The following is a 21,991-nucleotide window of genomic DNA, read 5'->3' as shown; positions in this document are numbered from 1 at the left end:
CCCCCCCCTGGTTCTTAGCGCTGCGGAAGCGAGGGTATCATATTGTTTGTGTCGGCATCGGCGGCGTTGTCCCTGAAACCAACTCCGCAGCTGGGGTTGACTCACTATCGGCGTCAGCGGCATCAGTCAGTCGCTGCTATCTCTTCCCTCCTCCCTTTATCGTGTTGTCCGCTTGCTGCACGCGCTTCTGCCCCCATCGTTTGCCGCTGGGTGTACACGCCGCCCCCCTCCCACCCCTTCCTGCGAGTCTCCGGTTGTCAAAGCGCCGGCTCGAACTTTGAAGTTGGCGAACTGTGCGCCGCAAAGTTGCCCAACGGCTTGCTGGTAGTAGCTGCCTACTTCGCCCCTACCGCACTCACGAAAGACGTCGTGCACTTCCTGCAACTCGCATTAACCGTCCATCGATCCACACCGATGTTAGTAGTGGGGGACTTTAATGTTGACATAAAGACAAACAGCAATTTCCTAACACTTATGCGGGAGAACATCCCGTTCCTCTCGCTCGTAACGCGTCCCACGGCTGTGACAACCTCGCGAGGCACTTGTATAGATCTCGTCTTTGAGAATCAAGCATTGGTGTACCAAGTCGAACATATATCAGTCTATTTCTCCGACCACAAAGCTTCCTTCATGACTGTCAAGAACTGTTAGTGGAGTCTTTGTTAAAGGAATACGTGTGAAAAATAAAAAAAAAAATTCTGTGATAGCGCATACATGTGTTGCTCGATTTCTTTGCCTCAATCTATCGAAAAGGTGAAACAGCTTATTTGCTGCGCTCAAATTTCGCATTAGGAAGTAACGTAATCGTCGGTAATTTTTTTTTGGTACACTTTCATATGTTGTTTCTTTATTTACATTTCAAATTTGCATAGCACTTAAGTTCCGCTTTCTTTCTCTGGCTTCATTGTCTGCCTGCTTTATATATGTGTTTTGATGATGCGTTTTAACCGTGCTAATTTTGCATCACCAGTCGGGCGGAGAAATCGAAGAAAACATTGGCTACGGATGATGTTGACGAGCTAGTTCACCAGTGTGACAGAACCTGAAAGTGGTGCACGTGAAATTTCATTGGCTGGGTTTGTTTGATTCCATTGTTAACATTGATGACAGTAAGTGGGAAGTACAGGCTAAAACAGCGGAATATTTCTATGATTTGCCATGTTTATAAACGAAATAATTGCAGTAATTACACTTTGAGGACAAGCTCGCAGAAATGGTCTGCCGTGACACTTTCTGTTTGGCACGTCCGCGGCATCAAACCATATGCTTTCGGGGCTTCTGAATTTTCTGAAGTGAGAAGGGTGGTTACAGTATTTCTCTAACGAAAAAGTAAGGGCACTAGGCCATTACAAAGACATAAGGGGAAATTTCATAGCTCTTCTAAAGAAATTTTTATTTAAGGCTATAGAAACTCCTCTGAGAATATATAGAATGTCAACAATAGCCTTGGTAAGGGAAAACACGTAGCGAAATTAGAAAGGAGTGAAGATGCTGGGCCATTCTGGACAACTTCGGCCTAATTCTACACTAGCCTTGTCTTCCTAAAATCAGAATCTGCTTTACTAGCCTCGACATCTCATACTAATTCAGTGTACTAAGTCAATGCTGGAGAAGACAGGTACGAAATAGATGTTATGGCACCAATACAATAGTGCTACAATCATCCCGAAGGGGTGATAACGAAGTAAAAATAAAAGCACGCTAAGCCATGGGCAGGTGCTCCTGATGTTCTTTTAACGTGGTGCTGAACAGTGTTTAGTACTGACATTTATAATGCACAAGGGTTAACTCAGTTCATGCTTGCTTTGCGTTTTGTGTTCAGCATTATTGCGTTTGGAGCATTAATTCCACGTTTCTACCTTTTATTTCAGGTCCCATTCGTCCCTTCATGCATGCCTTCGAACCCTTCCTCAAGCGGCCCAAATTCAGGCGGAAAACTCAGTTTTGGTGGTCTTAGGAGGCATCAATCCCGAAGACCCAATGAGAGAGGATATGGGTACTAATTACTGTGCGTCGTTACGTATAGCTGATGGGCGTATTTAAAATCTTACGCAAGAGAACATGTGCCCACGAATCCTTTAAACTATAAATATTTGCTGTCTTTTTATGTCAGATATGACCTGTTTGGACAATAGTGAGAAAACTTAGTTCGCTAGTAGCGAAGTTGTTTGCTGGAGCCCAAAACGAGCTAAATCTGTGCCAATTGACAGCGTTGCATTATCATGCAGTGATTTATAACTTAAGCTGGTCCCGGTGTTACAGTTGGTTTGTTACGGCAAAGCTTTTTTTTAGAATAAATCCAGTGTGCTACTGTATTACTCGGCACGTTCACGGTCTAAACGTTGCGTAAGGTAGAGAAGTGTAAATGGTGAAATACAACGATGGCAATGAATTCTACAATAGAACTATTGTTTGCTCGGCCAAGACAATTTGTCAGATGAGTGTTTTTTGTTGGTTTTAGGGTCTGCTATGCTTCGTTACCTCTTCGACGACGACGAATGGGAACTGTGCGACTTCATGCCCCAGGCCAGGAGCTACCACACCATTGCGCACGTGGGAAACTGTATTTACGTTATTGGTGAGAGCGATAGATTTGTTATTTTTGATAAAATTAGTCGACTGACGCTTTTCTTTCTTGCTGGACAGAGCGGCAACCGTGGCAGACCTTAATTACCTCACGAATAAAATCCTGCGCCCATCGCTCCTTCTTGCTAGTTTCGCTTAGCAGAATTCTGCCCTGCAGGAAATCTTACGATATTCGTAATCCTTTGCGCAACAGGACTTTTCACTAAGCTCACATAAACATAGCAATGATTTCAGGTGAACCATAGGCGAACACATTAGGTCTGTTCGCTTTACAGGCACTAACATATTTAGTTTACAGAATTACGGCATTTGTTTTATGTGTGGCTTTGTGGAGCAGCAAAACCGGCGCTTATGTTATTGGGCAATTTTATTAATTTTTGTAAAAACTTTCAATACTTGAGAAAAAAAAAAGGGACCCAAGTCGCAAAGCTTATCCTTCGTAGTTCCGCTTTGTCATTGGATAGCCGGTTTCGCTAATATGTCCATTATCACGACCATGTAGCACCTGATCTTATGTACACATTTGGCTCAATCACTGTTTTTGCGAATACTGTCCCTGTTTGGTGCAGTGACGGCTGCTATTAAAGTAAATTTAATTTCAGTTGGTTCAAGCTAGCCTAGTGCGAGCATCCCCTGCTGGTTTCGTGCGCATTTGAATAGAGGCATTATTGTTGGTCTGAGCTATAAATGACAGCAGACTCGTGCGACCTCGCACAATTACAACACAATTTCTTGCGAAGCTGTTTCTTTCGAGCAGTTGCAATAACAGCTTCAGTTCTCTGTAAGTAAATCATGTACTTTAAAACGTTGCCCCTATATGAATGGTCCGTTTTAAACCTTGCCCGCATATAACGCTTTCGAACATTTCTTAAGAAATCTTCACAAAGTCAGCAATTCATGCAAGCAAATTTTACTTTGCCAGAACATGGGCCAAAGGGTCGCATTAAAATCCCCCAAACAGCTTCGCTGCGAAGCTTCCTCTTGGTGCAGATGTGGCTGGCGGATATTCCTGAGATGCCTTCCTACAACGAATAAATCGAGCGCACCTTGCAGTGAAGCGTCGTACTTTGAGGACGTTTCCATTGGAGCGCACTCTTTTTGGGCTCGCTTGATGACAATTGCTTTCGCTTCCAAAGGCGGCTTCAACCTCGACGCCCTGGAGTACGAAGGGCCGGCACCGTCGGCGTACTGCTTCTGCCTGGACATCGAGAAGATGATGTGGAAGAGTTGCCCCTCCATGAGCCACGCGAGGGCGTGTCACGTGTGCGTGGCTGTCGGAGAGCGCATTTACGTCGCCGGAGGCAAAGACAACGCCGGCAGGTAAATCACTCAGTGCCGCCGCATAAGAGGTAGCGAGGAAATCACAAACACCACGTCATTTATCCTGGTAGCAGCACAGCGCGAGAGTGTGGACTACTGGGTGTGTTAGTAGTCCTTATTACAGTAAACTAGGCATGCATTCAAGCATTATCTTGATTTCTCCCTCTTAATACTTTTCATTATCACGCAATATGCGCACTTCCCTTACTTGAGCGGTCTTTTGTTTATTTTCTTTTGTCGAGTATTATATGTTTATTTATTTATTTATTTATTTATTTATTTATTTATTTATTTATTTATCATACCCTCAAGGTACGGTTGTACCTTGCAGAGGGGAGGGGCAAAGTAAGTAAGTAAGTAAATACAGAGGCAAATCACAAAATAAGAAAGGAAGGCAAACAACATGGCAAAAAAACATCGTATACAAAATAATAATGGTAAATAGAAACTTGTGAGCGTGGCAAAAATACATGGCATAACAAAATAAAGAAAGGAAAGAACATACGATATAAAAATACAAGCCAAAATGTAAAACAGTGACATAAAAGCAGTTATTATACAGAACAAGCAAACGCAACAATAATTTATAACATGAAGCTTTGAAGTGTGCTTTTAAAGTTATTGGTGTCAATAATGCTTGTAAGTAATGCGGGTAAGTTATTCCAATCTTTGCTCGTTTGGGGAAGAAATGAATATGAAAAGCCGACGGTGTTGCAGTGCGGAATGTTTACCTTTTGGCGGTGGTCTATGCGAGATGAAATGTATGGTGGGGGTTGGACAAAGATAGAACGTAAATATGTGTTATGGTAGTAGATTTTATGGAAAGGACATATGCGAGATAGTTTTCTACGGGTTGATAAAAGAGGGAGGTGAAGGAGAGCTTTCATGTTAGTGACACTCGCAGTTCTTTGGTAGTTGGTGAGAATGAAATGGGCTGATCGATTCTGTATTGCCTCTAGAGACTGTATGAGGGTGTCATGACTGGGGTCCCATACTGATGACGCGTACTCTAGTTGTGGGCGAATGTAAGTTGTGTACAGTAAGAGTTTTAGTGATGATGGTGCTTGAGAAAATTTTTGACGAAAGTATCCCAGTGTGCGGGTGGCCTTAGATGTTATGTGATCAATGTGAGTTTTCCGGGATAGATTGCTGACAATGTGAACCCCCAAGTATCGATATGACGTTACACATTCTAGTGGGATGTTATTTAGCGTATAGGTGGGGCAGATGACGTTAGTACGAGAAATCCTCATTGTCTTACACTTTCTAATGTTTAATTCCATGCGACACGTACGACACCACTCATTTATGTTATTGAGATCCTCCTGAATTAGTAGAATATCTGAAGAATTAGTTATTTTACGATACAAGACGCAGTCATCCGCAAAAAGACAAATGTTCGAGGAAACGTGAGTGGGCAAGTCATTAATATAAATTAGGAATAATAAAGGACCGAGCACAGACCCTTGCGGGACGCCGGAGTCAACAGGGGCTAAAGGTGAGTTAGCGTCATTAGTGGTTACAAATTGAACACGTGATGTCAGAAACGCGCGAATCCAATTAATTACGGAGGGGTCTATGTTTAGAACGCCTAATTTATGAAGAAGCAATGCATGATTCACTTTGTCAAATGCTTTAGAGAAGTCGAGAAATATACAATCTGTTAAAAAACCAGAATCTAAATTGGCATGTAGGGCATTAGTGAAGAGGATAAGCTGAGTGTCACAAGAGAACTTCTTATGGAATCCATGCTGCATAACTGTGAAGAAGTTGTTATTTTCAAGAAAATTAACCAGATGCGTGTATATTATATGCTCCATAACTTTGCATGGTACAGATGTAAGTGAAATAGGTCTATAGTTGTGTGGATCATGGGTTGGTCCGGTTTTGTGAAGGGGGATTACTTTGCCAATTTTCCAATCATACGGTAAGGTGCCAGAGTTGTAAGATTGTGAGTAAATGCATTCTAGTAGGATTGAACAGTATTCCGCTGTGTTTTGTAAGAATATAGTGTTAATTTCATCTACCCCACATGATGCTTTAGGTTTAGGTTGCTGGTGTTGTGCAAATAGATGTTTACTAATTAGTTCTTATGTATAGCAATCGTTTGTATTTCTTACATGTAACAGTTTATGCAGTATTGCCAGTGATTGTTTGTATTGGACTGGTCATTAGCCATTTAGGCTATCTGTCCAGATATCTCTGTATGAACTTTTGCTAATCCTGTAATAACGTTTCATGTTGACTGATGAAAAGAACGAAAACAAACTAAGTGACGATGAACGAAGCACTAAACGTTATGCAAATAATGCGTTACAGTGTGGCACCCACGCGTATGCAAATTAACTCATCTCGCACACGCACTATTTGTATAAGTTAGCTCAATGAAAACGAACCATTGCATCAAATGATGACAAGACGTGAAATGTGAATTGCACACATTCTGAAGCTCATTATGCTGTACCAACTTGGCGAACCTGCCTCCGCAAATGACTCGGATAACTGAGCTTCGTCTCGGGCGCCTCACCACTGCTGGCGTGTAAGACGCGCTTATCATGTATGCACTTACGTGCGTCGTAGTATGTTGCAAATACGGTGCTTCGTCTCAGGTCGCTTCCTCTTTTATCATCTGTATTGAACTTTAGCAAACAAGTACGCGAGAACAGCGTTCTCTTCTTGGTGTCAACCAGTGTGAATTGCCAACTTGACCATGCACACGCATCTTGAGCGGTGGCAGCCTCTCCTAGCAGAGGAGCATTTTTGTCGCGAAGTTAAACATTTAAACTTTTCAAGCGCTGCAATAATGACGTTACCGCCTCCGGAATCTACGGTATGCCACTTGGAGTGTTACACTGTAAATCCTTGCCTGTTTATCGCAGCGGTCGCTTGACGTCGCAGCAAGGTCATCTGTGAGGCGGCCTAGCATAAAAGCGCCCGCAGCTAGCCGTGGTCACCGCAATTGTAGTAATGGCTTATAAGATAAGGGTTCACGAACAAGAAAAACACTATAGAAAAATGCGAGTTGGGTCTATCACCTGTCTAACACTGCATTTTATTATAAGATTCCTGTTATAGTAACTTTCTTCAGAAAAGTTCTTGCAGCTTAACACTAGCAATATATTGTACTAGGAGCGGGATGTACTACCACGATTCTCTGCAAAGCTTAATTTATGGCTCGCTTTATGAGAAAATTGCCACTTTAAACGAACGCGTCGACCACGCTACGATGCATTCTATATAGAATCAAACTTTGCACCTGCGTCCAGGATAACGAACACCACTGAATTTTTTGACGTTGACGCCGGGCGTTGGGTGAGCGTTTCCAACCTCCCGCAACCCTTGATGGCGTCTGCTGCCGTTCATTTCAACTCGCGCATTTGGGTTCTCGGTGGCATCACCTACTCGACGGCCGGCCGCTGCAAGGTCACGAGCACCATCTTCGAGTTGGACCTTCAGAACGGCCGGTATGCTTTTACACCTGGCATTAGAACTGTCACATGTTACGGACTGTGCTTGTTAAAAAGAAAAAAAAAGATCAGGCCTTTGGGGTTGTTTATTTTCGTAAGTGCGATTACCATTCAAGAGAGAACTGAATCAGCCACCGCCGAAATGCGCCACATATGAGCGGTACACTGCAGCCGGGCCCCGCCCTGGCACTTTAGATAGATAGATAGATAGATAGATAGATAGATAGATAGATAGATAGATAGATAGATAGATAGATAGATAGATAGATAGATAGATAGATAGATAGATAGATAGATAGATAGATAGATACTGCGGCTTCACTCTGGACATGCCGTGCCTTCTAGTGGCGCGGGCGCGAAGTCCCTCTCCTTTCGCGTGTTCGCGTGGCATCCGAGATTGCACCGGTGGTACGTCGGTGTGTGCTAACGCTGGGAATTTATCCCTCGTTGCTCAGACCGTGTTATTACTTCATAAAAAAAGAGACTACCGGAGTAAAGAATTTAGGAACGCAGTATGCAAACCGCAAAGTGGGGGAAGAAGGCTAAGAATGCTAAGCGCATTAAAAGAGCAAACAAGAGGCGTGGTAGTGACTTTTATAAAACGATGCGCGTAAATCTTCATGTTTACATTATCAGCAGAAAAAAGAAATAATAGCGCTTTTCAGTTCGCTTTACCAATTCAGCCGAATTCCCGGCATGTTTCGGGGTGTGATGTAACTGACCAAGAGATGAGAGAAGCAAATTAGTTATAAGTTGGAATAGGAAAACCTATTCGCATCATCTTTACAGTTGAGCGCTAGTCGGAAGACCTGAGGAAGGACAGGCAACGTCGTTCTTTTTGTGCGCTTGTAGAATGTTACAAATACCGCATATCCCCAAAATCTATCAATTCATTTATTTTAAAGATTTTATTGTCCCGTTGTTGACTCTTGTCGAAGCTCATGTGCATGAGTTGAAAGCATGCTGTATAAAGATGCACGCGCGCGCTTCGTATTTTACAATGTCCTCCTACATTCCAGCGATGCGATATTCAGCTGACGTGTCTAAATTATTCATTGATTGCTTTCTTATTGCTACTCGCAGTACGTTTCTATTGAAATAGCGAAAGTGCGAAAAGAATCACTTGCCATCGAATCGGGAAGCGTGATCCGGGTCTCTGCAGAGCGCTAAAAGAGTCGCAGTGTTCTCTGGCTATTGCATTTTCCAAACATCCGTGGGACTTGAACGCAGCTGGTTCCGGTCGGTGAGCCTATGGACGCCCCTGGCATACTCGCTGGCGCTGACCACGACGGACTCGTCCGGCCAACGGCTGTGGCTGTGGGGAGGCATGGACGAGAACGGCCGCTCGGCGGGCGAGCTGCGCCTGTGGAAGCCAGACCGGCGCGTCTGGAAGGCCACCTGCCGGCTGCAGCGTCCGCTACACGCGTTCTGTGGCGCCGCCATAGGTGAATCCTACGCGTCGAGTTGAATATCCGAGCGAGACATCAAGCTGTTCGAGCTGTTCGTGGTTGCTGCGCAGCATTACGGGCTTGCAGGGCATTGCAACTTTGCAGAGCATCTCTCATTGGCGCGTAACTTTCTTCACTCGACGTGAGTTCTGGCATAGCTAGGCACTTTGGTCACCGCTCATGCCACTCGATACTGCCTCTGTAATGGCATGGCTCCTCTATTCTCTATAGCCCCCCACCCGTCTTTTAATTTTCACCGGGCTTTCAAACTGTCGTGGGTATTGATTGGTGCTGTTTACCGAGGGCTCTCCTAGCACTGCGGCAGTAATCGTCGGCGATTTTACCGTGACTTTTACCGGCCGAAAAAGTTCGACATAAATCATTGTAATTGAACATGTGCATAAAATCGGATAAAGAGAAGGCCTTTTAGATGTGGTTGTGGAAGTTCGTGCGCACTGTGCCCTGTTTCACAGCTTTTACCGCGTCATATATTAGGAGCTGAGGTACAATTCGTTACGCTCATCGACTTCCGGGTATTTTGAAATCTTTTTACAGTTCGCTCATGTAACCGTTCTTTTCTTGTTGCTTGTATACTTCCTCATTGTATGCTCCTGTTGCTTTGAGACGTTAACTATAATAACTGTTCTTGTGCACGAGGTCCCGATAGAGTCTTTGAGTATGGGACCTCCTTCTGCATACTAATTACTTGTAATGTCACCCAACTTCTAATAATAAGTTCTGATTCGGATTCTGATAATGAGCGTCGGTGATGGCCCACTCCGGGTTTCACCGAAGGTTAGGTTAGTGACGGTATCTACAAAGAATTCTCACTCGCTGGAGCACAGAGGTGTCGAGTTGAAACGTTTCACATAGTGACTGCGCGCAGTGCAGACACTAGTGGGTCACTTTAAGAGCACTTGGTAAAATGATTAAGTCTGCAGTCACGATGAACAAATTTCAGAGGAACCTTGGCAGATACGGCAGGAGCCGCAGCAATCTGGTGGAGATATTGCTCGAATTTTCTAACGGCCTTTATGTAACCTTATACATTCTTGAGTGACCTATTTGAAGGTTCCAGCATCAACTAAATATTGTAATGTCCATGATTCATGGGTTCACTCGTAACACTTGACGTTGTTCTTGACGCGTGCCCGCAATGAGGCAACGTAAGCCTGCTACTTAATTTTCAACACCAGCTTTCTTCTGCGTTTCCCCAGGGGACTTGATGTGCGTCGTGGGAGGCGCGGAGTCCCGAAGCCAAGCCGCCAGCGACGCCAACACGCTGGTAGATGTGGCCGCGAGAGAAGTATACGCTGCCTGCCCTCTTCCGTACCCCTTGACCGGAGCCGGCGCCATCGTGCTCCCACCTCAGCAACGGCCGTCTTCATCTCAAACCACGCAGCAGTCGGTGAGTCGGTCGGCAAGCGCGGCCATAGTTTAGGAAATCGCACACTCGCCCGAGAGTCGGAGCGTTGGCAGCTTGTAACAAAGGGCCAAATAATAAAATACTCCTTACCTCAGTAAGGAAGCCTTCATTGCGGTGAGGCAACCACATATCACTCTGAAAGCTTCCTTACTGAGGGACCGTCGGTGAAGGCTTCCTTGGTGTTTCCTCAGCGTAAGGTAGCTCCGAAGCTACCTTCATGCGTCCTTACGCCGTTCCTGGTCCCGAAGGAGAACTTCACCTCAACGCTTAGCCTCGTGACGTTTGCTTGCGCATGCGCGCTGTCACCCACCTGCAGAGTAGCGCGAGCGTGGTACGTCTTGCCGGGCATGTGCGTTTCAGTCACGCGTGCGGCATGAAAGCGTTGCTAGGCGTTGCTGGGCGTAGCACGACGCCGGCGTGCCAGCGTTACTGGAGCACATCAATTCTTACGCTGTAATGTGGTACTTTATTGACGTTTACTAAACAAAACTACAAGAAAGCGTCCAGGCATCTCTATATTAGCTCTTCAATTTAAAGATTGTGCGACGATACAACATTGTTTTGTTGAATAATGGTGTTCACGTAAACCTTTTTAGAGATAATCTCAAACCCAGGCATGCGGCAACCGCTCGTTACATGAGGACGGGCGTAGGGAGCTTTCAGAGTACGCTTGCTTCCTCCATCGGTTCTTCGCTGTAAGGAGGCCTCACGTAAGGTTAGGAAGCGCTCGAAGGAAAGGAATGTTTCGTTGTTTGGGCCAAATTACCGGACTATTACACGGAGTAAGAGTCGTGGGTATACGGGCAGTTTATATTGCAGCGATCGTTCGTCTACGAACCAAACGCGCGTGGTGTCCGCGCGCCCAAAGGCACGCGCTCCCTTCGCAAGCTCGACTGTGCCACGCCTCTCAAGCTCGGCAGATTGCGTGACATCCTGCGTTGGGCGGCAAGACAGCTCGCGGCCAAGCCGCCAACTACCTTTATATCGGCTCGCTCTCGCATGCTAGTCCTATGTGCGCATGCACCAACGAAATGTATATATGTACTTTCGCTTGCAGTAAAAAACCAGTTGATGTTTAGCGTTCGTCCTGTCGTCTTCTCTGTCTTTGTCCCTGCTATTTTGCGCTAGTCTTTTGAATAATGATAGTCCTAGAACTCGCAGCAGGTCACGTGACCTCAAAACATGCCGCGCGGACCGAGTGGGCTCTAAAAGCGGGCTCGGCAGGCGGCACTTGCGCCGTCACTTCCGGAAATTTTGGCGTACAAAAGAAAAAAAGAAAGGAATTATAGTCGGAATTTATGTATTTTTCTGATATAATAATTTATTAGTATTATTTAAACATTCTTGACATTCGTTTTAATAATAATGATACCTTCATTGCATGCCTGCAGCACAGCACAACTTGCCTTGTAAGCAGCTGCTGCACTTGTGTTTCCGCTTGCAACAATAATTGCATGGCGAGAGCTTACAATTCTGCCTCTACACTGTTACACGCGTGTTCGAGTGAGAAAGTGCGGAATTGTGTCTAACGAATAGTGCTAAGAGCAACCTACAATGTGTAAATTTAAATCTTTTGTTTCATGCTTCGATTGTAGGTTAATCGAGAGCTCACAATGCTGTTTGATGTAATGACCTTGTGTACTGGTAGTATACTGTATTCTCACTATTCGTGTAATCAGTTGGAGGTTTACAGAGTGGTCCACTTTTCAAGGAAACGCCAAAGTGTCGTTTCAAACCAACATAACTTGACGCATAATGAACATCATAGGAAAGGAAAGAAATCCTGTAAGCACAAGATAATTCTGGTGACGAAGGGGTTGGATTTTGCCTGGCTCACCGGAACAACATGCTCGGAATCAGACTGGGTGGTCGTCATTTATTTTTTTTTGTTTGATACATAGCCCCTTCAGCGGCGGTGTGTACATTTGTACACATTAAATTTGGCGCCACGTCGCGCGCCCACCTTTCCTTCAAATTGGATAACCCACCACGTGAGCATTGAGACATGCTTCCTTAGTGGACAGCTAGCGCCATCTAGGTTTTTTACGGCAAAGCACAAGTCAAAACAAACATTCAAGATGGACGCCTCTACCTTTTACGGATCGGCACGCGAGTGCACTCCGATAATTCTTGTTTTTTCTCGTGTAAAGTTTGTTTACAAAAATGATATTCATATCAGCTTAACACATATGGTTATGGCTTGTCGCAAACAACGATTTTTTTCGGTTTTTGTTAAGGATGGCTTGGTGCCGTGCAGTCAAATATGTGTGTGTACAATTGTACACAAGGCGCCTCAAGGCTGTCTCATCAGATCACTTTACCTGGACATTTTATTTTGTTTCTAACGGTTAATGCTGAACTTATACGTATCTTTTATGCATTATAGGTCTTAGAGATCATTCAGAATGCCGGCAAAAGGCATCGACGACGTCGGCCCAGGCTCTTTTGGCCAGAGTTGCTGACGGGAACATCTCAGATGAGGACTTCTCAGACGATGAATTCGAAGAATCTGCCGAAATTGTGGTAACTTTGGCCACTACTCAAAAGAAATTTTATATTTTGCTGTTATTTAGTTCTATAACTTTTTCGTCTATAACTTTTGTCGTCATTGTTCGCTGGCACGACAATGGTCCAGTCAACATGGTCTCTACAGTTGTAGGACTAGGCAACATCACTAAGGTGAAGAGATGGAGTGAAGCTGCCAAGGCACATGTCGACATCGATTGTCCGCAGGTTATCGCGGACTACAATCAATTCATTGGTGGCGTCGACAAGCTGGACTTTTTGATGTCGCTCTATCCCCTCAAAGCAAAGACGAAGAAATGGCCAGTAAGAGTTATCTCCCACTTCATTTGCTTCGCAGTGTGCAACAGCTGGCTTGAGTACATTCGCGACGCGAATGCAGAAGGACTGCCGAAAAAGGAAGTGAAAGATGTTATGGCATTTCAATCAGACATTGCACGCAGTTTGATTTCAAGCAACAGGACTGCGCCAAACAGGAGGGGTAGACCAAGGCCCAGCTCTCCAAGTCCTGTCCGAAAATCACATGTCGGTATGCCGCTGCCAACAAATTCCACAAGGTTTGATGGCAATAACCACTGGCCTATTCACATCAGTGCCAACTTCCCGCAAAGGTGCCGAAACACAGGCTGTGCTTCAAAGTTTCGAGTTTGCTGTCGCAAATGCGGTGTTTTCCTCTGCCTAAGTGCCACAAAGGATTGCTACTATGAATTTCACGTCAAAAAGTAGGATCCGTCGAAGCAGGCAAGCTGAGATGCATTGTAAATACACTCTTAAGTACTTTTGCCAAGTTACCAGCACCTGACAACAGTTACTCCTTGTGTAAGTGGCCGTCAAGATAATTTACGTCCTGGAGGCGCCATGTGTACAAATGTACACATCAGAAAAATTTTTTGTTGGCTCAATAAACACGTTTTCATTCATACCACTGAGTTTGGGTCGCTATTTAGAGGCAATATTTGAAGTAACCACAATTTTCCTTCGTGTTTCTCTTAATTCGCGCCTGAAGGGGATATTGCCGGCCTCAGTGTGAGAAAATGGGCAAGTGTTGGTATGCGTAAAATTAAAGCTTTAGACAGCGATTGCAACAAAACAAAACAATAAGACAAAAAGAACAAGAAGGACGTCTGCAAAATGCCATGTATAGCATCTTAGCTCTGCGCGTGACAACACAAAGCACTGCGCATGAAAAAAAGAAGCAAAGATGAAGACGTTTAGAAGCATAGTTAGTCCACAATTCAGAAAGAAGAGGTACGCTCTGTACACAGAATCAAAACAGTGGACGACGGTAGCATCATAGCGTTGCGCGTGTCAACACTAAACTCTGCGCATGAGAAAAAAAAAGTGAATCTTATAATCGTGATAATCATGACAATCTTAGGTAATTCCTGAGCCGCTATCAATACGCTCGTGTATCTCGCCGACTTCCACAGGTATGACGTATCGCGTCAGGCAGACCTTCGTTACAAAACTGAGGTTTAGTCTTTCCCCAAATATTATTTTGGTGGTGTGCTCGTAATGCGATTATTAGAGTGTTTAAAATGAACCAGCTTAAGTGAAAGATTTACCCGGGGTGGGGGAGGCATTTAAAATTCACTATTCATTTTCAGGCCTCTATGTGTATAATTGTGCACATGAGGGTGGTGCATCAAAATAAGAAGCACTAATTAAATTTATAATATGTAAAATACGTCACAAACATCGTGGAACGCTACTGTTTGAACCAGCGTGGCCAGTTGGAATCATATGTCTGAAGCGTCTTAGTAAAACGAGTTGGAATGTAGACGGCTGAGCGTTTGCTATCCTTGTCAGTGTGACGTCATGGCATTGTGGAATCACTTTTGGCACTGTTAGTACACAACGCACTTTTCTCAAGGGGCATTAAAGGTGCTTTCCAAGTGTGCTAGACACAAAAAAGATTGACGCTCTGATATCTCACGTTGCTGTAGAAAGTTTTCGCATGTAGGCCACTTTCCACAATCTTGACAAAATTCGTCGAAGAGCCGAAATTTCTTAATCCGTTCCCAAGTGGCGCGCGTATCGTGATTCTGAGGATGCAAGCAATGTAGTGAAACCGAATTTTCAGTGGACAAAAGTTCTGGTGCCTCAAGCGGTTCAGAAAGTAAGCTGAAGTTACCGACTGTAGGAAGGAGCATCTATATTTAGGTTTAAGAATTTTTTTAGAAGTATTCAAATAATTGATAACCTAAAAAGAAAGAAGTCCGAAGCACATTGCTAGCAGACGTATAGCTCAGCACCGAAAATAGACATTGCTGTTCTGTGAAGTGCATCTATTTAGCATCTAAAGCTGATAAATTTAACATGCGAGTTTGCAGAATATGTGAAATTCTTGCATACTTACGAAGGCATTTCAAAGGCTTTGGTCCCAAATTAGTGGTAGATCTCAGCGCGAATTTCAGTGCAATAAGAAATCAATGTCCTCCGCTTTAGATATTTCGATAGGTACATGTTTCAGAATTGTCAAATCGTTCTTTGCGATCGTTAGAAAATATTTCGGTGTTAAAAATTTTTATGAAACAATGGTTGGTCTAAATCAGATATTTAAACATAACAGTCGCCATTTTTTAATTTATTGTCGTTGAAATGCAACAAACACTCACCAAATATTTCGCAGTGGGTGCCAAGCAATACGATTTCTGCATTCGTGTGTATTTAAATAAAGGTAAAGGAAAAGAAAGATAAAATAAAGATAAGATAAGATAATAAAGTTAAGATAAATCAAGGTAAAGCGTCCTCACAACAGTCAATAGTGTACCGTATGTAGTAAACTGTATACGAGGACTTGCATAGCAAGGAATTTTAGACATCGCCCGTTTGGCTGTCTGTAGAATTTCACCGCAGTGCACAAGCTTTACTCAATAGGCAGCACTTTCAAGAAATTATACTTCAAACGACCACGCACATTTCAACAACTCTCAGTAAGCAACTTCGAGAGGGTACGTCCTTGTAATAAAGTTCAGATTCATTAAGCGGCAAAGTAATACTGGAGGAGGTCCCAGAATTCAAGACTGTTAGGGGGACCTTCTAAGAAACATTAAAAAGTCAAGAGTAAAACTCTATATATGTGAATAAATGACAACCTTATGCTAGTACCGAACACATGCATATTATGTTATAACAACAGTAGAACTTGGGGAAAGTAAGTAGAAATATTATATATATTTCTTAAGGACATGCGGTACCAGCATATACAAGAAAATATTTGCATACGTAAATATAAAGGATTTAAATATAATGTGAAATGGTAAATATTTGCGCTATTAAAATATTAGAAATGATAACTAATAATAATAATTAAATAATAACAGTGACAGTCGTATACAGGAGGAGTAACTCTACATTTGTCAAGCAATAAACGAAAATGCTGTATAGCAGAAAGGAATAAAAGCAGTAGTCAAATATGGTAATGACCAAAACGAAATTCGCGTAAAATAACATTTCAACACAGTGCATATTTACGGAACACCTTAGGCTTCCGTCAACCAAAGGACCAGGCAGGATTCCGCAAAGGCTACTCAACAATAGACCATATTCACACTATCAATCAGGTGATAGAAAAATGTGCGGAATATAACCAACCTTTATATATAGCTTTCATTGATTACAAGAAAGCGTTTGATTCAGTCGAAACCTCAGCAGTCATGGAGGCATTGCGGAATCAAGGTGTAGACTAGCCGTGTGTAAAAATACTGAACGATATCTATAGCGGCTCCACAGCCACCGTAGTCCTCCATATGATGATGATGATGATGATGATGATGATGATGATGATATATGCGAAGGGGCGATGTCCGAGATTCCTGGACTTGCACGGCCCTGTCGGTTGCTTCAGCACTTTTGAACCTAACTGTAATTGCCTTTCAGGATGACGAGAGTACGGACTGGAACACGTACAATTTGCGCACCGTGTACCGCCGTTATCGCCAGCGCAAGAAAGTGAAGGAGGACGACGAAATGACAGAATCGCAAGTAAGTGTCACGGCCTGTGGAAAAGTAAAGTATTACCATCACCATCAACACCGCCATTATCGTTGTCACTATCATCATGAGCCTATTTTACGCAAGACGAAGGCATCTGCCTGTGATTTCCAATTGTCCACGTCTTGTGCTGGCTTGCACTATCATTTGCTTGCAAAGTTCCTAATTTTCTCGCACGGTTATTCGCCGTCCTCGACTGCGCTTCCCTTGCTACCCGTTATGTTGCTGATATAAACCGCTGGTGATCTGCGCTGCACATTGCATGGATGACCAGGCTCCAGTTTGCTTCTCTTAATTTGAACTGTGATATCGATTGCCCCCGTTGACTCTCTAATTCACACCGCTGTCTTCCTTCCATCGCTCTTTGCGCCGTCCTTAGCTTTTTTCCGAGCTTCTTTGTTAATGTCCAAAGGTTTCGCCTCTTGTGTTAGTACCGGTATATAATGCAATGATTGCACAAGTTCAAGTTTCTTCAGTGCTATTTTATTACACGAAACGCAGAGATTAAGATGAATGCTGAAGGAGCTACCTAAGTGCGAACTGCCAGGGGGGCCACCATTAGAATGGGAGCCCAATGCGACCTTTAAGACGCAGTATACTTACAGTTGATAATTCATAGACCGAAATACCATGACCATTCGGCCGCAGATACATTTGGCTTCGCACTTGTCCCCTCACTCTCCACAGATTTATACTATGCAAAAATAGCGCCAGGCTTTCAACTTTGTGAATATTTAATTATTTCGATCCTTTTTTACTTCTCAAAGGTGCCTAGTCGACGGCGTAATCTGACCTTAGCTAACGTAAACCAATATAGCAAGAACGTGGGCTGTTGAATAGGACGTACTTGTTTTCCCATACGCCAGAACATCACGCTGGAACCAAATATGGCAACGGCAGTATGCATTGTGAGGGGGTTTCAGCCACTTCCCGTCGAAACTAGCGCTGCGATGCTGAAAACTTTATCTCTTCAAATTTTCTATAAGCACGATGTGCAGGTTTAATTTACAACAGCGTTACATCTCTTACACATGACTCATCGCACAGGCCAGCACAACCACTAATGCTTCCGGACGTTCCAAAATATACGTCATTATTCGCGTCACAGACGAAATTTGATTATACAAGATTCTGTCGCGAGCAGAATTGGCGACAACATTGGAGAAAGTTCCGATGCATGAAGGGACGTGCGTCTTGCACCTAGCGATAACATTGTAACATTTTTTAGCCGATGAAAAACGGTCACCTGATACAAGATGTGCAATGTACGCGTGTAAATACTTATTGCGTATACGGCAGAACGTTATGCACCAAAACACATGACAACGACGACACAAGATGGGAACGAATGGGTATTGAGAGAGCCTAGGCCCGTTCATTTTGTCAATGAAGTAGTGGATAATTACTTCATTACTACATACTCCTCGTATCTCTCCTTGTCACTATTTATTTAGACATTAGCATATTATCCGCCAAAGATGGTCCCAAACTTGTTCGTAGCTATATCAACAATGAAAAGATATGGCTGTTCAAGACAAACTTCAGAAATGAGGAAAACGTCTTTCTGGCTCACCAGTCAAAATGCTTGTTGCCACTTTAGCGACAGTTAAAACTTCTGCGAGCAAAAACTAGGCGAGAACCTTGGCGACAGACCGGGCTAGAACAAAGTACGGTCTTTGAACGCTTCGGTGAAAATGGCTGTGCAGGTGGCTTAAAAAAGAAAAATCTGCCGTACCCGTCGGCGTTGACGACGTAAGTGAATGACGGCTATGACGTAAGCGATTAGACAACGCTTCACGAAAGCTATTCCTTTTATTCGTGGAATAGTGCACTTGATGACATGTGTTTATTGCAGTGAAAAAAAAATTAGGTAGCGTTTGTTGTTTCAATGCGTAATGCTGTAGAGAACAGAACCTTAACCGGCACCTCTCTGGTGGTAGTATAAGTGGACAGCACGTGGGCCTCAAAGGTGTCCCTTATCACTAAGGCGGGCGAGGAAGTGGCTGGAAGTGGCTGAAACCCCCTGAAGTTTGTCTTGTGGTTCTTATACAGACGAGAACAGCCATATATTTTCATTGTTGATATAGCTACGAACATGTTAGGGACCATCTTTGGCGGATAATATGCTAATGCCTCAACACGAACGAGCGCGCCCTTTGCATCGGGACCAGTCGTTCCAACCTCCGACCTCCAGGCTCTTATTGGCAACTACCGACCACGCTAATGGTTGAAAGAGCCAAAGGAAAGGTATTCGCTTTAAAATTACTGGATTGGTTGAATCATAGGGTTGAACGTCCCAAAGCAATAGAATCTCGAGCTATGTGGCATGCTGTAGTGGAGGGAGCCGGATGAAGTTTGACCACCGTGGGGTTATTTTAAGTGCACCTAAATCTAAGTACACGAGCGTTTGGACATTCTTCACCGTAAAGATGTGGTCGCAACGGCCAGGAATTAAACCTGCACCTAGTGCTTATAGAAAATTTGAAGAGATAAAGTTTTCAGCACCATGGTGCTAGTGTCGACGGTAAGTGGCTGAAACCCTCTCACAATACATACTGCCGTTGCCATATTTGGTTCCAGCGTGACGTTCTGGCGTATGGGAAAACAAGTACGTCCTATTCAACAGCCTACGTTCTTGCTATTTTGGTTTAGCTTAGCTAAGGTCAGATTACGCCGTCAACTAGGTGCCTTTGAGAAGTAAAAAGGATCGAAAGAATGAAATATTCACAAAGTTGAAAGCTTGGCGCTCTTTTGTAGTATAAGTCCGCCGAGAGTGAGCGCACAAGCGGGCGGCCAAATGTATCTGCGGCCGAATGATCATCGGTATTTCCGACTAAGAATTAGCAACCGTAAGTATCTGCGTCCTAAAGGTCGCATTGGACTCCTTTCTCCAATGTTGTCGCCGATTCTGTTCGCAAAAGAACCTTGTATAATGAAATTGCGTCCATGACGCAAATATCTATCTATCTCATCTCAAAAAACCTATCTCATGCGGTACATTGCAAACGGTGCGAAGTGTTGCGCGACTACCTCGCTAATTGGGAGATCGCGAGAGGCAGCGCGTGGGTGACGCGTGGCCGCGCTTCACAGCAGCCGCTGTAGACAGGCCTCTACTCATGCAGCCCTTTGTTTCCATATATGGCATCGGTGGACGCGCTCGCCGCATGTCACCGGTGAACAGGCACGCGCTACTCTGGCGCCATCTCGTAGCGGTCGTCGCCGCATAGCCAGTCTTGCGCGGCACTGCGCTTTTCTTCTCACGCTCTCGCCTAACCTCCTCCTCCGCTTTCCTCCTCCCGCTCTCTTCGGCTATCGCCTGCTTTCGTTCCCCGCTGAGCTCCGCGTTCGCTGCTTCATCATTCGCTGTGCTCCTTCGCTCGGTGCTCGGTTACGCCGAGGGACGCCGACGCGAAATGCAGAAATGGGCTCCTGAGAGCTGTGCTCTTATATGGTCTCCTTCACTCCGCTTCGCCCATCGGCTGCAGAAGATTCTACGTTCTTCAGGAACTGCCGTATGGTATCAGCGAAGCGCACTTACCACTTCTGTCGTGGGTGGGCGCTGCCATTCACTTTTTCGAGTCGAAGCGGAAAATGAAGTGGAGGGAGGTTCTAGAACACGGGAGTTCGACGACTAACATCGACGACCGCGCCCGCCGCTGTCGTTGTGGTTTGAGTGTAACTTGTTATTCTGTAACAACTTGTATAGTAACTTGTCTTCTGTAACGTGTAACACGTTCACGAAGGGCTTGTTCTGGCGGTTCGTTCTGGCGTTGGTTCGCTCAATGATGAGATTTGACGTCCGATAACAACACCGAGACTATAAAGGCAACCATATCAACAGGCTGCTGAATATTTCCGGTCGTGCTTTTTCTTTTTTTCCGCGCTATCAAATTCTCCGCGTACAAGCACCTTTAGGTTGAATAGCAGAATAAGCCTATAGTCCTAGAGTACTAAAGTCACCAGTGCATAGTTTCCAATACTGAGCACCCCTGCCGGCCACTTCCCGTTTGTTGCATTATATCTTCTTCCCGTATACGGTCGAGAACCGTGCGTCCAATGTTTTCCTTGAGAAGGTCATTAGGCAGTGAAAATACTCTTGTTGCGCCCGTCGGACCGGGGGCTCCGGGGCGAGTCAACAAGTGAACGCCCGCTTAACCTTGGACCGACGCTCACGCTCGACGACACGTCAAACGCGACCTGGCGCCTCTTTGCGATGCTTTCGCATCGTCAAGCTTGCGAAAGCAAACAATGACCGTGCGCACTGGTCGCGGAGGGACGGCCGTCGAGCACCGCGCTGTCATTTGAAGAAAGTGCTCCGAGGTTGCTCGCACAAATAACAAGGTAGCAAAAAAAAAAAAGAGCGCGATGGCGTGTACGCTCTGTGCCTCCCGTGCAGTGAGGACGACGTTATGCGGGCTGTGCTGCGGCGATGATCATGTGCGCACAAGAATGTAGTCCAATCTTTTTGACTCGTTACAGCTGCAGAGGGACTGCCAAAGCATTGAAAAATGACGCGTTTGTTTTCGATACTCTCACAGCACAAGGGCACAATCGATTTTGTATCTACTGTGCTTGGTATGCCTCACGCGTTGTGAATATGATGCATTCTCAACCAGCGCATTAACAGATGCACTTTGCTGAGTAATTATTACCACGTATTCACTTTCTGAAACTGGACTCGGCAATAGAGCACAAGCATCTGAAAAAAATAAAAAATAAACTGGGTGCGTGCACTTAATGCCTGGGTCAGGGTTGGTATATTGCGTACAAGAAATTAAAAAAAAAGATTGCTACATTGTCGTCACGTTTCCTTTGCTCGATCCAGACAGCGACAAATTATATACCCTAATGTCACTGGGCGTTATCGTAACACAGCACAGAAGATTCGCTTACACGCCTCAATACAGAGTTCAATATATCCGTATGCTTCTCGGTATCCGCACAGCATTTTCAAACGGTTCGCATATGGAACGACTGTACTTAGTGGCGAACGTTTTTACGAGAAAAGCCACACCTTTGCAGTGAGCCACGACACAATGATTGCTTAAAAATAGGTATAGTGCGAGTCGGTATGGTCCTAATCTTTACACAGACATAATTCACCGCTGAATAAACGATGAACGACGTGTCTATTCTTCGAGGTATCGCGCGTGGTCCTGCTGTGCAGATTAAAAGCTAATTGTGTTACCGCCGTAAACTCATTTCTTTGTTCGCAGCTTCAATGC

At 44.5% G+C, this 21,991-nt stretch overlaps 1 protein-coding gene across 2 annotated transcripts in view; it reads left to right on the top strand.

The window, feature by feature from the left end:
• Positions 1 to 21,991, top strand: part of LOC135903623 (beta-scruin-like) — a 62,570-nt gene that overhangs the window by 4,412 nt on the left and 36,167 nt on the right. For both annotated transcript variants that reach the window (XM_065433930.1, XM_065433929.1), the window contains 7 exons: positions 1,872 to 1,996; positions 2,462 to 2,578; positions 3,723 to 3,906; positions 7,173 to 7,370; positions 8,604 to 8,818; positions 10,039 to 10,229; positions 16,653 to 16,757. In XM_065433930.1, the coding sequence (XP_065290002.1) occupies positions 1,872 to 1,996; positions 2,462 to 2,578; positions 3,723 to 3,906; positions 7,173 to 7,370; positions 8,604 to 8,818; positions 10,039 to 10,229; positions 16,653 to 16,757 (1,135 nt within the window). The remainder of the gene's footprint in view (positions 1 to 1,871; positions 1,997 to 2,461; positions 2,579 to 3,722; positions 3,907 to 7,172; positions 7,371 to 8,603; positions 8,819 to 10,038; positions 10,230 to 16,652; positions 16,758 to 21,991) is intronic.

Source organism: Dermacentor albipictus, chromosome 9, assembly GCF_038994185.2.
Source record: "Dermacentor albipictus isolate Rhodes 1998 colony chromosome 9, USDA_Dalb.pri_finalv2, whole genome shotgun sequence".
Lineage (NCBI taxonomy): Eukaryota > Metazoa > Arthropoda > Arachnida > Ixodida > Ixodidae > Dermacentor > Dermacentor albipictus.
Note: the sequence above shows the minus strand (reverse complement) of the source record. Positions and strands in the feature narration are given on the sequence as shown.